We start from the raw sequence: 16,667 nt of genomic DNA on the forward strand, positions 1-16,667 counted from the left end.
CTACTGATCCCAAATCATATAGACCAATAGCCCTACTCCCCGTACTCCCGTACTAGGGAAGGTATACGAAAGACTAATATACAGCAGATTAGCTCAATACTACACAGAAGCAGGTTTACGTTCCAAAAATCAGTATACTTTTAAGCTGAGCAACTGTTCAGAGGACGCTATGCATCAGCTACCGACAGCAGTTAAAAACTCAGATGATAAATATATGCTGGCAACCTCTATTCACTTTTCTGGGGCTTTTGACTCATTCTGGTGGCCTAGTGTCTTGAGGAGACTCCGTCAGGCAAATGCTCCACCAAACCTCTATAAGGTAATAAACAGCTAACTGACAAACAGAAGTGTCTTGGTAAGCAAAAAGCTCCAGGAATTGGCACGCCTTGTGAATAAAGGCTGCACGCAGAGTTCAATCCTTGGCCCTTTCTTCTGGAGCATTGTTCGGTATCAATTTTTGCCCTAAGATCTGGACCCCGTGGAAAGCCTGACCTTTGCAGATGACATGATTTTCCTTGTAAAAGATAACACGCGAGTGATTGTAGAGCAAAGATCAAATGCTGCCCTCTTGCAGCTGCAGGAGTGGGCACAAACGCACATGTTCAAAATATCGACTGACAAAACCAAAAATTACTTCTAAAAGACAGTTTCGACATTGGAAGACATCTACAAATCAAAAGTAACACAACTACTATAAAAATGGTAACAGAACTAAAATAACTTGGAGTAATCATTGATTCAAAATTAACTTTTTTACTCCCATTTTACCTACTTCGCGAAGAAAGTGAGAAATTATGATTGCCAGGATCAGTCGAGCAATGTTCCTACCTGTTATCACCTATGGAGCCGGTGCGTCGTTCATCCCCTCGGCCATATATATTTATTATTATTTATTAATTAAAGCAGTCCCAGCCAACCAATGGCAGCCCCGCTGTCAGTTACACATAATTTAGCAGTACTCTGATACACTCCCTTTCCTGTTTGCCCAAGTACAGAGAGGGGAAAAAACTGCCATGACCAAAACAGATCGATATGAACAAACAGAATAATAAAATTACATAAAAAAATAAATATACATATAATTAAATATCAGACTAAGTCCAAACTTCATTGGAAAGAGCTACATGTCCTGTTAGCTTTCCAACAGATTGTGAAAAGTCTGTTGGAAAGCTAACAGGACAAAGAGCTTCCAAGAACAGAAATGCCAGCACAAGGAGCTGGAGTTGCAGTGGATAGAGCAGACTCATGCCTCCACCAAAGCAAAGCCTTTCAGAACGAACCCACTCGGCCATAGCAAGAAACAGGAATAAATTAGAATCAGTATAAAGGACAATACTTCTCACAATTACCAGCGCATGTCGCGCAGTTAGCACACCTGCGCTACAGGTCCTGGCCGGAGCTCTCACTTTACCTGGAAGTCCAAAAGAGGCTTATATTATAGACTTATAAAGGGCAAAACCCACAGATTTTCTGTGTATAGCCCTTGACTCAGCCAACACCATCAAGACTGGAAGAAAAAGGCTAGCCACTCCATGAAGCCACATGGCTCACTAAAGGCGAAACTAACCTCCTTGGCGCTGAGTGATGACCAAAACTGCACCTGTGTCCAGAGTGAAGACTGGGAAAACATTCTATATGAATGTATAATTATTGGGGTTGTCATAAATTATAATTTATGACATCTCCAGAACAGAGATAATAACATAGATTATACCCCTTTCCAGGGAGAAGAATATCTATTCATTACAGATGAGGAAAATTATAAAACCTTTACAACCTTCACACAGAAAGTATCCAAATGCACTATCCAACGAAGGGTAATTCAGCCTCTCAGCAATTAAACAATAATCAATAGTTAAAAGTGTCCACGTCTCCCACCTCGCCCAGACGATGACTTAAAAACTGTCAGTATAGTAGTATTCTGCGCCCTGACAGAAACCTGACCTGACAAAACCGGATTGACTGGATAATCCCCAAGACTATTTTGACATGTGTAGGAACCTGGAGTCCCACACCAAATAACCACGTAGAGGAAGGAGATGTACAGGCAGCCAGGGAAGCAGGTTAGCTTAAAAATATTAGAATGATAGTAGCAAGGGGATGCAATGTAGAATTAATGAGAATGAAAGATAGAATAAATGGGCTGGGCACTGAGTGAAATATAATTAGGAATTATGGTAAAACGGAATAAATGTCAGTTTTGGTGAAAGAGAGAGTGACCGAACATGACGGAAAGACAGAGTGAATGAATGTTATGGTGAATGGGAATGAGTGAAAGAACAAATGCAATTGGTCGAAAGAATACAAAGTTAATAATAATTTACATTATATATACTAACAACACAAACACTATCACTGCATTCTCCCCTAGCCTGCAAAAACTTGCAGCTAATTCTGCACCACAACTGAAGAATAACAGTAAATCCAGAGATTGCAATGCAGAAAGTAAGGGTCGAACAAATGAAATGAAAGCCAGAAGAATAAATGAGCGTGTGTGTGAGAGAAAGAACACAAATGCTACAGTTTACAGTTAAGTACGCACTAACCCTAGTTTTAATCTTTTATATTCTGACTTATTTAGCTTAATTATTATGTATTAGTATTTAAATTTGCATTACACACTATTGCATCCTCCCTGGTGTGTGCAAAAAAAAAAAAAAAAAAAAGATATATACTGTATATCCTAGCAGAAAAAAAAAGTACTGTAACATATAGGAAAAAAGTATAAAAATAGAATGCAAGTAGAGTGAGAATGCGAATTCTGCTGCCAGCGCCATCTGCGTGGTACCTTTTACTCCCTTTCTCTTGCGGGGGGGAGTAGACCGGTTCCTGTCTCCTCCCCTCCACACCGCCCCCTTCTTTCTCCTGGTGGGGCCTAAATTAAACTTAAATTAGCGTCTATACATTTAACTCTACCCTAACTTTAAACTACAATTCGGCCTTAACCTAATTTCCAGCGTTTAATTTTTTTTTTTTTTAATGTATATTCGTTGAAATATTCGTTGAAATCTTAGGAAACTAGGTGGCAGGGTTGCCAGAGTACGAACTTCTACTGCGCTCCCTCTATTCCTGACCTGCCTCCTCAGGGCGAAATGTGGGCAACGATGAGTCCTACTAGGGGCCCGAAGGCTAAAAGGTCAGAGGAACAACACAAAATACATTACACGACACAACAACACACCTACACGTTTTAATAAAATCTCTGGCCTGCACAGAGTTCTGTGTTACACAAACAGAGTACTGAAAAGTATTTAAGAGCAAAGGCCTCATGCTACGAGGTAGAATGACTAATATGTAGATTAGTGCCAATGCATCATTTTAACATAGATATCTACCAAAGTAATTAAATTAATTAATTAAATTGGCATCGTTTTGGTTATTTCTCATATTGTGACTGCCTTCACAACGAGTTGCCATGGTATTGTACTACCTCGAATAAATAATACTTCACCAGTGGAGAAGACTATTGTTATTTATTCTTACCACCCAGACGGCATCGTTTGAAATATGGTATGGGATAAAGATCTAAAGATCTATTAGACTTAGGAAAGCAAAAAAGATGTAGGAAGGTGATGGTAGGAGAGGTAGAGGAAGGAAATGCCGTAGAAGGAAGAAAGGGACAGTTACTCCTTCAACTCACACTACTCAAAAGCTCATATATTCCTCGAATAGGCAACGCTTCCCCAGTAGAGAAGATTGTTGTTACCTATTCTCGGAAATTCGTTGGCCATCAGCCAAAAGCTTGTTGGCTTCTCTTCGGTGGGTGGGCAGAGGCACCCACCGAAGAATGAAACGGTGCCGTCTGGGTGGTGGTATCCGCTGAGAATAAATAACAATAGTCTTCTCCACTGGTGAAGTGTTATTTATTCGAGGTAGTACAATACCATGGCAACTCGTTGTGAAGGCAGTCGCAATATGAGATATAACCAAAACGATGCCAATTTAATTAATTAATTTAACTACTTTGGTAGATAGCTATGTTAAAATGATGCATTTGCACTAACCTACATATTAAACAAACAGAGTACATAATGCGGAGATGGGGGAACCCTTGGTGTGTTGTTGTGTCGTGTAATGTCATTTAATACCCAAAACACCTTACAAGTATCGATAGGTAAAACAAGAGTAGTACGTTACAACTGTAATTTGTAAATCACACACCACAATGACCCACTTTGAGGTCTAGTTGCCAACAGGTGGTAGGTAGGCAGGTAGGTAGCGCTTCCTGAGATGGGGAAGGGAGTATTACTGACCGTTCTAAAGAACTGGGAGAAGGCACTGTTTTGCGACCTGTACTTTAGATTTACGTACATTACCATTCTCAGACTAAAAAGAATGCCCCGATCCTCATTTCCTGCTGTCAAAATCTATTTCCTGAAGGAGAAGTAATAACAAAATCTATTTGTTGAAGGAGAAGTAATATTAACTATGTACTCCATGTACTCAAGTTTACTACGGATCTTTCTACGCAGCCAAAAGAGAAGTCAACACACAGACACATATGTTCATGTTTTCCTCCCTTCCCTTCTTCTTTATATACAATTAAAGAATTTCTGTTGCCTTCGTTTGTATGTTTTTTTTTTCATTAAGATTAATTACTATATTTAATAACCACGTGAAATTAATAATACAGTTTATTAAGCTAATCACCCAAAACGTTATACATTTAAGGTGACGTTTCAGGCATCTTACCGATACCCATCGTCAGACAATGCTGTTAGGGGTAGAAAAATAGAAAGGGTTACAAATCTTTGAATTATATTACAATAATTATTAATTGCGAATTTTATGCCTAAATTATTAAGGTTAAACACAGATATTAAATTAAGTAAATAAAAAAATACATAAAGATTAAATACTTATCTGCTGATAGGTAAGACTTTTTCTACACCTAACAGCATGTTGTTAGGTGTATAGTGGTTTTGACGATTAGCTTCATAAACTATATTATCAATTTCCCGTGGTATATGACTGGTTATTAAATACAGTAATTAATCTCAATGGAAAACAACCACGTAACGTTCTTTCCTAACTATGTTTTTTTTTTCCTCCTGAAAAAGAAAACGCTATGCAAAGCCGTTTACTTTTAACATTAACTATGTACTCCATGACGAACTGGGTGGACTTTACTGACCCCAACAATACTAAACGTTCTTTGCGCATGTCCACTCTGAGAACAACAGAAAGGTTTTATTGCGCATGTCTTATCTGAGGAAGCTGTTACCATGATCAGGACCTGTGGATTGCCCCCGGTCTCCGATGATGAGTTCCTCACTACTACTGGAGTAGATTTGTGAAATGGAAGCCACACAACGCAATTTCATCCCTCCTCTCCAAAGATGGTTCGACCTGATGAGGAATTCCAGTCCGACCTGAGAACTCTGCAGTCCACTGTAGTGACGAATTGACGGATATCGCTTTTCAAATGTTGGATGAGCCTACAAAAAGGAAGATTATTTAAATTCAAAATTACATGCTACATTTATATAGATATAGAGATTAGCACCTCTGTGTTCATATTGAACACAGGAATGCATTATGAACATAAAATTTTTAAAGGATTTTTACTTGTTTATTTATTTACTTTTGCCATTTACTTTCCTATAGCACTGCTGGAAGGAAAAGGATAACTACAACCGAGATTACATTTCTAATGGCAGATTCAGATTATATTTCTAATAGAAGATTACGGTTTTATTAATTGTTTTGTATTCAGTTTTAATTATTTAATATTTTAATGTTTAGAATAACGTTTGTTGTGCAATATTCAAGATAACGAAACATGATACGCATTTACATTATACAGTTGATTCAAAATTCCATCCCACGCACAACAGTGAAATAAGTTAAGCCTCCTTTTGGTTTTGGGAGCAAATAACTATTCTGGTTAAGGGGGATTTTTTTAAAATTTATTATTATTATTATTATTATTATTATTATTTATATTTATTTATTATTATTATTTTATTTATTTATTATTATTATTATTAATATTTATTTATTTATTATTATTTATATTTATTTATTATTATTATTTATATTTATTATTATTATTATTATTATTATTATTATTATTATTTATATTTTTATTTATTATTATTATTATTATTATTATTATTATTTATATATTTATTTATTTGTTATTATTTTTTTTTTTTTGCTGTTGCCGACACATCTGGACACAACCATTTCTAGAAACTTCGTTACTAAATAAGAAATCGATGGGGGTATTCACGCACATTTTAAGTGCGTGAATACCCCCATCGGTTTCTTCAACACCTAAATTAGATATTCGTATGGTAGAAATTTTAAATAATAAATTTAAAAATTGGCGTTGATCGTATTTAAAGTATTTTTTTTACCGGACTTCATCATCACACGATTGGTTTTGAAATATAAACCAATTTTGAAATAGCCCATAATGTGTATGAAAAAAAACTGTAAAAATATTACACATTTTGCGGTAGGGAATGTTTCTATCGCATGTGCTTGTTTAAAAATCGGAAAAGTCAAAGAATCGTTAATTTGAAATATTTTGTTTTTAAATACAGGTCCTGGCAAACTTCCCTTAATAATGCTTTGTAAATCTTATTTGGGTGAAATAGTTGATGAAAAATCAGTACAATAAGTTATTTTCAGTTATTTCCTATCCTATGCCTAAAATGCATTAGTTTACATAAACGAAAATTATGAAAAATGAATCCTCTCATAGCTATAACATTCAAAATTATGGCCATGGGAGAATTGAATTAAAGAAAAAGAAATAAAACTTTTAAAAGATAAGGCAAAAGATTTCAGTTTCAACAACCGTTATTAAATTTCCCAAATTTTTCAATGATAACCCTCCCCCCTGCCCAAAAAAAGATGATGCCAATGATGAATTCGTGCAACAAAGTAGTTTCGTAGTTTACTTTTTTTACTAGCAAAACACACACACAAAAAAAAAAAAAAAAAAACATTTTCGATTGCAACACAGCTGCGTCGCTGCTTTGTTACGAGGCAACGACCTACTATGAACGTCGACCACACGCGTGGCTCTCTCACTTGTGACCTTTGGCTGGTTGTCTGACCGTCGTTGAGCCGGTCAAGAGAGAGAGAGAGACTTCTCAGCCTACAGAATGGAAGCACAACCATGTTGGCTGTTGTTTAGATACTGGTGCCTGCGCGTATTGCGCCTTCAATCATTCCACGTTTGAAGTCGGAAAGATCCCGACGCCGATTCATTCTTCCTCGGAGACATAAATCTGATCGCCATGTGTGCAATCAAAATCGTATTAGCCGTTCCAGCCTTCACCATCGTAACAGGCTAGTCCATTCTTACACAAAGGTGGGAGGATGTATTACTAATGTAAAGTCAACTCTGTGTATAATGTAGTACAGTTGGATTGTAAAGTGTAAAGTTGGTTGGTTGTTGTTGGATTTTTTTGGCGCAAAAGCAACTTTCTTAATTATGGTTTATATCTGGCTAAAAACATCTATTAGTTTTAGAAATAAGTACATATATTTTCAATGTTAGAGTTATTGCCTAGTGTGACAAAGTCAGGGAATCCTGAATATTATAGAGAGATGGAAGGCCGATTGTCGCGCCATGTGGTATTGTGTACATTCTATGAGGAAACGTTTTACAGTGGGTTGACAAGTACAGTGAAGACATTCTGGAGGATTTGCTTTCGTGAGTAAGTATAAGTGCGTTAGATTAGACGTATATGTCGAATGCACAGTCTGGTTAGAATGAGTTCGTGCCGATTCTTACAGAGACTCGAATTCCATAGCTGAAGTTCATGTTTTATACGAAAAAAGTTTGTTTAGTTAATTTTTCCCGATTTTTTTCCACTGAGTGTTGAGAATCTGTTTTATGATAGGTCTGTAATCGGAATGTGGAACTGTGTAAAGCATTCGGTTTGTATTCGTAGGATTTTTTGCTGTTTGATCAGCACTTTTATTACCATTAATACCTAACCTGGAATCCAACAGAAATGTATTCTCTTCTTTTGCTTTTGAGCTTCACAAGATAAGCTTGTATCTAGTAAAGGATGGGATGTGATGGAGTCTGCTTTCGTTGGAAAGCATGCATTGCATTTAATGAATATGTGTATACGAGATGTTTCAGAAGAGGAGATGATTCAATGTATTGTGGCATGTTTATAATACTTTCCAGAAGACCGAGGGATTGTAGCTTCAGCTGTCATTAATATCTGATTTGTGACATGAGTTATAGCGTTGTCTATTGGCTGAGTAGTGATTATTTGTTCATCTATTGTCGCAAAGTTGTATATTTTGTCCAGTCAGCTTTATGAAATCTCCATCTTTTTTGGCCATCGTAATGTGTAATATCATTTGTTAATATTTTGCAGACGGTCGATGTTAAATTCAAGATTGTTAAGTTTGGAAGATGGCCGGTGTTAAGTTCAAGATTGACCACTCAATAAGTGAATATATGGGCTGGTGAACATATGGAAATGTCAATGGCTGAGGTTGGGTAAAGGATATATGTCGCTACTCCACTGTTTAGAACCGAGAGATTCTGCTCTCCCAATAATTTCCTGATCAATCTCCACGTTTGTCTTGGTGGGTGTTGAGACCCCCACAGGGGATGGTGCTCATTTATGTCTCTCATGATAACGACCGGTGGTAGTAGCTGTGTTGCCAATGCCGAGTGTAAAGTATTTGATGTCTAACGGCCCCAGGGGTTTCCCCCATCATCACGTTGTGTACTCTGTTGGTGAAACACAGTAACTCTGTGAAAGCCAAAGGTTTTCAAAAAGTGTAAGGAGAATGGCTATGCCGTGTAATATCATGTTGTTCCTCTGACCTTTTAGCCGTTGGGCCCCTGGTGGGGCCTCCGTTGCCCACACTTTGCCTCGAGGAGGCAGGTCAGGCAGTAGAGGGCTCGATCACATTTTACTCTGGCAGACCCTGCCACCTATTTTTCCGAAGATTTCAGTAGCTAGGAACTTAAAAAAAAAAAAAGGTGTTAAGGTGTGGAATTAAGAAATTTGGATGCTAGTTAAGTTAGGTTAAGGTAGGTTTCGTAAGTCAGAGTGGGGGAAAGTTAGAAATATGGGGACGATAGCGAAGGCGTTCCCGGAATGTCATTGGGGATGGGCTCCACTTGAGGAAAGAGGGGAGGGAGGGGAGGGGGAGCAGAAGTCTTTCTCCTACCCCACCCGTCTCGGCGGTGGGGACTGTAAAACGATCGCCGATGGTGCAGTCAAATCAGGTTTGTTATCCAATTTGCATGTCTCGATATTAGTACATCAAAAGTTTGAGGTCAAGTCAAGTGTTGTCGTTCATGAAGTGTGGCTCCGTCCAGTAGGGGACCTAACTTTGCTCAGGTTGGAGTTCCAGGATACTGGGATTAAGTTCAAGTAATCCTCGACTCTTGATATTTCCTCATCCCTTCTTGTCATGATGTTTAGTTATTGACTTGGGTATTGTTCCCTTGCTGTTGTCTGCCGTTGTTGCGTGGGAATAATCTGCTTGCGAAGAGTTCAGTTGCGAAGAGTGACAAAGCTTCGTATTCCTCCCTGCTATCTAAAAGGTGGGGTTCTTGCTCTTTTGGTAAGTACGCTATTGTGGTGATGAGTCTATTGGCGTCGTACAATGTGCAGTCGTGCATGAGGTGGCTCCAGGATTCCAGACCACCACAGGCACACGTGGGATCATCGATGATGCCGAGTAAAGTTAGCTAGCTTCCCATTTATTGGTCCGTGACCGGTGAGAAGGTAGGTAATGGCGAGTCCAAGGGAGAACCATTGGGGAGGGTTGGGTTTGGATTGTGTTTGAGTACTTTTGAGTAGGTGTGCATCGCTTCCGAAAGCTCCGTATCACGAAAATGAAACAAATAGAGAAATAACACACGCCATTCAAAACTACTCATAAACCGACTGTACTGCACTGTAGTTTGTACACTAGACACACACTCACACATATATATATGTTTGTTTGTTTGGTTTTTAGGAGCATTAGCAACTAAGGCCATATTGCTCCAGGATATGCGGTGGTCATTTCCTGACCTTTCCCCATCCTCCGTATATATATATATAGGATCTCTCTCGCTTATTAAGAGGTTTAAGATATTTATCACGTGGTCTTTTGTGGCATATTTGAGCTGAAAACTTTTGTTGAAGCATTACCGGTTAGATTTTATGATTTCCAAATTTTTTTTTAGACTTTAAAATGATTTCTAAATTTTGCTTAATTAAGAAAATACTGTTTTTTTTTTTTTCTTAATGAGAAAGTTGTTCCCGTCCTTGGTTAATAAAAATGTGATTAGTGGACTTCTGAAATGAATGTAAACCGAATTTATCAGAGGGAAAAAATATAATATTCGTGAGAGTGAGGAGACTCCATACCAACTACCCTTCTATAGCTAAAAGCACATACTGAAGCGCAAACATCACATACAACCGTTGTGTCGTCCTCCCCTTTTTTTTAATTCAAAACAAATTGGTTTAGCTTTTTTTTTCAGAGTTCCATGTGTGCATTTTTTGACTAAACCGAAGGTAGGAACAATTTACGACTGATCAAAATAGCAACTGATAAGGAAAATTTTAAATTTATAAAATGTAAAATCTAAACGATAGTACTTAATCGAATTTTAACATATCTACAAGTAACCTTTATTTATAGGAAAACTAATAGCGTGTGCTGAACCGTATAGCCCCAATGGCAGTCTCTACTTTCCACCGATTATTTTTTTATTGTAAATATAATCCGATATAATTAAACATTCGCCTTTCAAAGTTCAAAGCAGCAATCAGTTGTTGTTATGGAGGTTTAATGGCACATAAGCTGCTATGGTATAATGTGCCTAGCGGCAACCACTGCAGCCCCGCTTTTCGGCGGTCTCTCCTCACGCGTACCCGACGATCTAATTCATTCCAGAGGTTCTCTATAGGTTGAGGTCAGAGATCTGGGCTGGTCAGTATGAAGTTTTGACGCACATGTCTTAAAACCAGTCTGTCACAACGCGAGCAGTATGGCATGGAACGTTGTCCTGCTGATACAAGTATGAACCTTCCCCTACTTTTTTCCACAACGTAGGCAACGCGTTATTATCCAGAACGTCTAAGATAGATATCAGAATTCATGGTTTTAACCAAACAACCAATGGTTTCAGGCCGAACCATGAAAATCAGCCCCAGACCATCACGCTGCCTCAGACTAACTTCATTGTTGGGGCCATACAGTCCGGCAGTTAGCTTTCTCCGGGCATCCACGACACCAAGGCACGACCGTCGGACTGGTAGACCACGTATTGTATCATGAAGAGTCACTCCAAACCACACCGCTTTCCATTGGTCTACGTTCCAAACTATACGGCGTGTGGCATTAGTCAGGGTGGTTAATGGCTTGTGGTCGACCGTCGTAACTCATAAAATGCAGCGTCCTGCGCACTGTACTGTTGTTGATATGAGTCCCAATCGTGTCACTGAGGTCCTGTGTACTGCGAAACATTGGCCTGCATTCCGAGCGGACTATTCTTTTCATCGCTTTCCTGTAACCGTCCGTCAGTTTAGGTCGTTTAGTGATGATTTCAGCACCAGCCCACTTCCATTTCACATCACCAATAATCGACCTAGGGATTTTCAGTGTCGTTGAAATATCACGTCCAGACCGATTGTTATGTGGCACCCTATTAACGCCGAAAGTCTGTTAACTTCGCCGATCGCGGCAGTTTGCACTCGCAATCGTATTTCTGTCTCTACGAAGGCCTATGAGCATATTGATATTTGTGTCCAACAACTGGTGCTTAGGTAGGACGTGGTCAACTATCAGCGAAGGGGTATTCAGATATTAATTGTAGGACACTGACTGTCAAGAATAGACGAGACGACAAAGAGCCTATACTGAAAAATAAGCAAGGTAGTTCCAGTGCCTTTTGATTGAAGCACCCTATTATAATTAGCCTCACATTTATTGGTTTATCACTGGAAATGTTTTATATTCCGGCGTATAAGTAGACCTTTATTTTTTACCTCAAAACTTAATCATATGAGTATGCCGCCATATAAGTCGACTTCCTATTTTTACAGCTATTGGAGGCCCTATGTGCTAGGTAAGACACCTAGTCATCAAAAAGCAAGAATGCAGTGATGCACACGCATTACTGGGACCGTGGACAGCGAGTGGGTCGTGGTTAAAGCGCGCATGACTGCTAATATGATTAATGATTGCATTCATTGTCTTAATTGTAAACTACTCTGATGGATCTTGCCAAAATGTAAACAAGATTTTTTTTTCCTTTGGCTTCCTTCTCTGATGGACATAAAGCACCTTTTCATTTGTTACTTACAAGCGTTCAATACAGATTTATTCAATAAATATTTATCTTTCCTTCTCGTATTATGAAACGTGCATTCTTTTATCATTTGCCACTGCTAATGGTAATACAATAATTCATTGTCAGAATGGTTAATTGTAACCTAGTGATCTATCTGGAATATAAACAGGACATTTCTGCCACAATGTAACGAGTGGTCAGCGTGAGTGGAGTGGACCGTGGATAAAGCTCGTGTGACTGCGAAATATAGTTAACGATTGCCTTAATTGTCAAAATGATTAATTATAAACTCCTCTGAACTAGTGGTCATTCCGGAAATATAAACAGAACATTTTAATTTGAGATTCATATCTATAATTTCAGATACATTAATGTATATTGGGGATATATATAGAATAATGATGGGATTTTTCACTAACATCTAAAAAAACCTTTTGTTCTATGTAAAATATTAAAATAAAACAAAAAAATTAGGTAGCACCTCTCCCTCGGGATGTTACTCTTCAATATCCTGTGATCGAACTCATTTCTTCACAAGAGCGAATGGTTCTTTCTGATTTTTTTGTTTTCATTCTTTTTCAACTGCCACTATATCTTAACCGAATACGCGAAACTTAATAGATTTCAGTCTAAATGCCGGACATTTTTTGTTGGTGTAGTCCGCTGATATTTCTTTCTTACAATGATGATGACCACAGTACGGAAACAAGTTTTAAATTACTAGTTGTGCAGACTCGTTTGGGAAAATGGTAACGGGTCGTTTTGTAAATGGCATCTGAGATGTCGTTTTATGCATTACAATTACTAAACCTCTTGCAAAGAAAAATGCGAAGGTTTTCCTCAAAATATGCATTTTTTCTTTCTCTCTCTCTCTCTCTCTCTCTCTCCTTTGAGACATTGTATTATGGAAATGTTTAATTTTATAGTTTCGTAAATATTTGAAATGCATATTTAGACTATTTTTAGTTTCTAATCCAGAAATCTCATAAAATCATTAAAAAAATGATAATTTCCGAAATTTCAAAATAACACACACTGGCAATCAAATCAAAACGTCACCCTTCCATCTCAAAGTTCTTTGTTGTTAATGTTATAGAGTCTCGTGAATTCTAACGTTGGCGTTTGTACTATTTAGTGACACACAAAAAAACGGACGTTTGTACATTTTTTTTAATACAATTATAGGGATCTAAGTGGGGGGGGGCACTAAGTGGGGCTTTGCTGTATTCACCTTTCCTTTTCAAGAACATCTCATGATGACTCTTCCTGTGATTAAAGCCAGCCTCTTTCAAAATCGGCCATGCGGTAGACAATGGTATACCACCACATTATCTGATGCCACAAAGACCATAACAAAACCAACTCCAAAAGCTGCTGTTAAAGGAAGACCTGCAACTAGGTGGAAGGATAGGATCAGTGAACTTTTGGGCGTGACATTTTTCGATGCCGTTCGTATAGCATATGATCGATGCAGTTGGAGGATTTTGTTGATGGCCACAACAGCTCCTCAGGGAACTATGTGACTGGAAGAAGATGGGGATCCGACATTTTCAAAAATTTTGAGTTTTTATATTAAAATCAGTTGAATAAAAGTGTCTGCTCCAGCAACATCGAGAACTCGGCTGGTTTTGCATTGACTCATATCAGGTGTGATAATGTTAAAGGTTCTGGAAAACTGAGCGTTTCAAAAATCGTGCTCCGAACATTGTGATTCTGTGGCTAGTGTAGGAGAATGCGCTTTACTAAATAAAGAGTGATAGTATGTAGGATCCTCTCCCCATGAGCACATAAATATGGGTCAGATGGGTGTGCCCAATGCGTGTCTTGGTTAAGACTATCTTCTCCTGCCCATGCAATCTCGTGCTTGAAGCATTATGGTCTCTGTTATAATATTTTACAGTTATATTTTGGAGGTTAAAGGTAAGTTTGTCGGACGATCTCAAATTTAACCGCTTATAGCACACCTACTCCAGATATACAGACTGAATGAAAAAATAATATGGACATGTGCCAGATCAACTTGTTCGGTATAAAATGTAAATATTTTATAATTTCAATTAGTTTATTTTGAGAAATTCAATTTTGATTGTTACAGATTAAGTAACCAGTGCTTTTGTAAGGAATCGTGGTTTGTGTTGTTAAAAGTTTTAAATAGTCTTAACACAGATTGTTCAAATTTTTTTATCAAGCTGAAAAAAAGAGTATACTAAGTTTAATAACGAATATCAATGAACTTTATGGGCTGGAATCAAGCAGCGAATTCCCATATGGTTAAAATTAATTTTCACTTTTATAAATGTTTGTTTCAGTGCCCTATCAAACATGTCTTTATCATTCAGATAAACAAAATTTACCATAAATATACAATCAATGATTCTTGCGATAATTACAGATTGTCAATTATATAAAAAGTAAATTTATTTCTCGAAGGAGAATCGTATTTGTGAAAATATGACGAATAAAAAAGGAAATAAAGAGGAGACAATCATAGTTGAATCATTACTTTAACGATTTCTGAAATAAAGGCTATCAAGAAGACTCATTATAAGCTAATGAAAGAATAATATGGACATTTGCCAGATTTGCTTACCAGGGGAATATCAGCTCCATTAAACAAAATGATCGGAATCATAATTATTCGCGATATCATTTGTTTACGAAGAAGAGATGTCCTGATATAAGACGGTAATTATCTATTTTCAATTAAAATGAAAATGCTTGCAAGCAAAATGAAATGTTCCTTTTTGCTAACTACTCAGTGTATCAATGATAACCTATGAAACACTTCGCTTAAAATAAATTATCATGATCAACGATAACTCCATTTAAATTAAAATATATTTTGATCAATTAACTTAAAGTATACTGCTTAAGTATAAAGTATACTTTATACTTAAAGTATACAGCTTAAGTATACTGCTGACTGCTCTTTCTTTTCAAACGCATGCATACTGCAAGTGTTTCGAAAGTAAGCAAATTCTGGGACTTATTCTAAGGTCCCGAATAAGAAAAATCAGTCATATAAACACGTGTCTGATTCTCAGAGGTGCCCTTAGACAGAGGCGAGAGAGATTCCCGTGCTGTACAACGAAAAAAAAAAAAAAAAAAATGGGATTAAAATACATAAACATTTTTTGTTTTTTAAAAAAAGTAAGAATAACTGAAAATAAAATATTAAAAGAGAGCATTTTAGAAAGTTGGAGATAATTATTAAATTAGTGTTCATATTATTCATATTATATTTTTACCTGCCGGTACACATTATCAAAGATTTCTGTCCTATACATTTTGTCTGTAAATATTTTCTCTGGATTTGTGAAGTATTTTAATAATTTAAATTATTAAAATACTTCACAGTATTTGCTGGGAAGAATCTCCCCAGAGAATCCAACTGAGTCAATTCGCACTTGAGATTTGATTCTTCCCTATTTATTCTCTGTCTTATCATCCGAGGGCGAGTGATCACATTTCCAACTTTCGGCGAGTCTATTCTTTCCGTTAGTAGCTTTGCCAAAGTTAAGATGTTTCTAGTAATGATGATATACTTCCAGGGTGTGATATCAAGATTGGCATACAAGATCGCTCTTTAAATGGTATTTAGCCATCTGAGGAGCCAGCATTCTACTCCTAAGAAGGCCTTGAAGTTGTTCCCTGGGGCCGATTACCAGATAGTCGATGCGTACAACGGAATCGGTGTAACGCATTTAAGGATGTATTGAATCATAAGATGAGGGTTTCGGAGACCGGTGAGTTCTTGTGTAGTGCTGCGTATGTCTTTTTTCGAAGTGAGGTATGTATTCGAAGTGAGGTATGAAGTTTAATCCTTCATCCCACTTAAGGCCAAGGTCGACATGTGCGGGGGGATTTTTGGTCTCCGGTGTTGTTCACAAAGATCATAATTTCGTTTTTCTTCTTTTTGTTGGTGAAGGTCATTTGGGCAGTTTTCTTTTCGCTAAGTTTCAGGCCAGTGTAGTGTAGATATTCTTCTAGCTTCCTGATTGTCTTGTTTGCTTCTTCGGATAGATGAAGTGCAGTTTCTTGTTCTTTAGAGTTAACAAATAATTTCAAATCGTCTGCATATGTAATGAATTATTCACAATTTTGAGCTAAAAATGAGGCTAGTGCTACTGCGAAGAAGGTGGAGGACAATACGCCCCCCTGGAGATAAAGTAAGTTGCTGTTTGTTTCTTACTAGAATCCAGAAAACCCTCAATGACAGGACTCAGCTTGATATTATTTTATTTTTTATATTAAAGCGGCCTATGATAAAGTAGAAATAGCAGCTCTAATCACCATTCTCCAACATTACTTCAACATTACAGGAAATACTCTCATCATAATTAAATCAATCCTGGAGCATAGACATCTCATCATCTCACAC

At 37.4% G+C, this 16,667-nt stretch overlaps 1 protein-coding gene across 1 annotated transcript in view; it reads right to left on the bottom strand.

The window, feature by feature from the left end:
• Positions 1-16,667, bottom strand: part of LOC150091120 (uncharacterized) — a 764,830-nt gene that overhangs the window by 66,646 nt on the left and 681,517 nt on the right. Inside the window, exon 5 of the mRNA XM_090385941.1 lies at positions 5,225-5,438. Within this exon, the coding sequence (XP_090242067.1) occupies positions 5,225-5,438 (214 nt within the window). The remainder of the gene's footprint in view (positions 1-5,224; positions 5,439-16,667) is intronic.

Source organism: Mastigoproctus giganteus, chromosome 1 (genome assembly GCF_048544385.1).
Source record: "Mastigoproctus giganteus isolate SK-2022 chromosome 1, ASM4854438v1, whole genome shotgun sequence".
NCBI lineage: Eukaryota > Metazoa > Arthropoda > Arachnida > Uropygi > Thelyphonidae > Mastigoproctus > Mastigoproctus giganteus.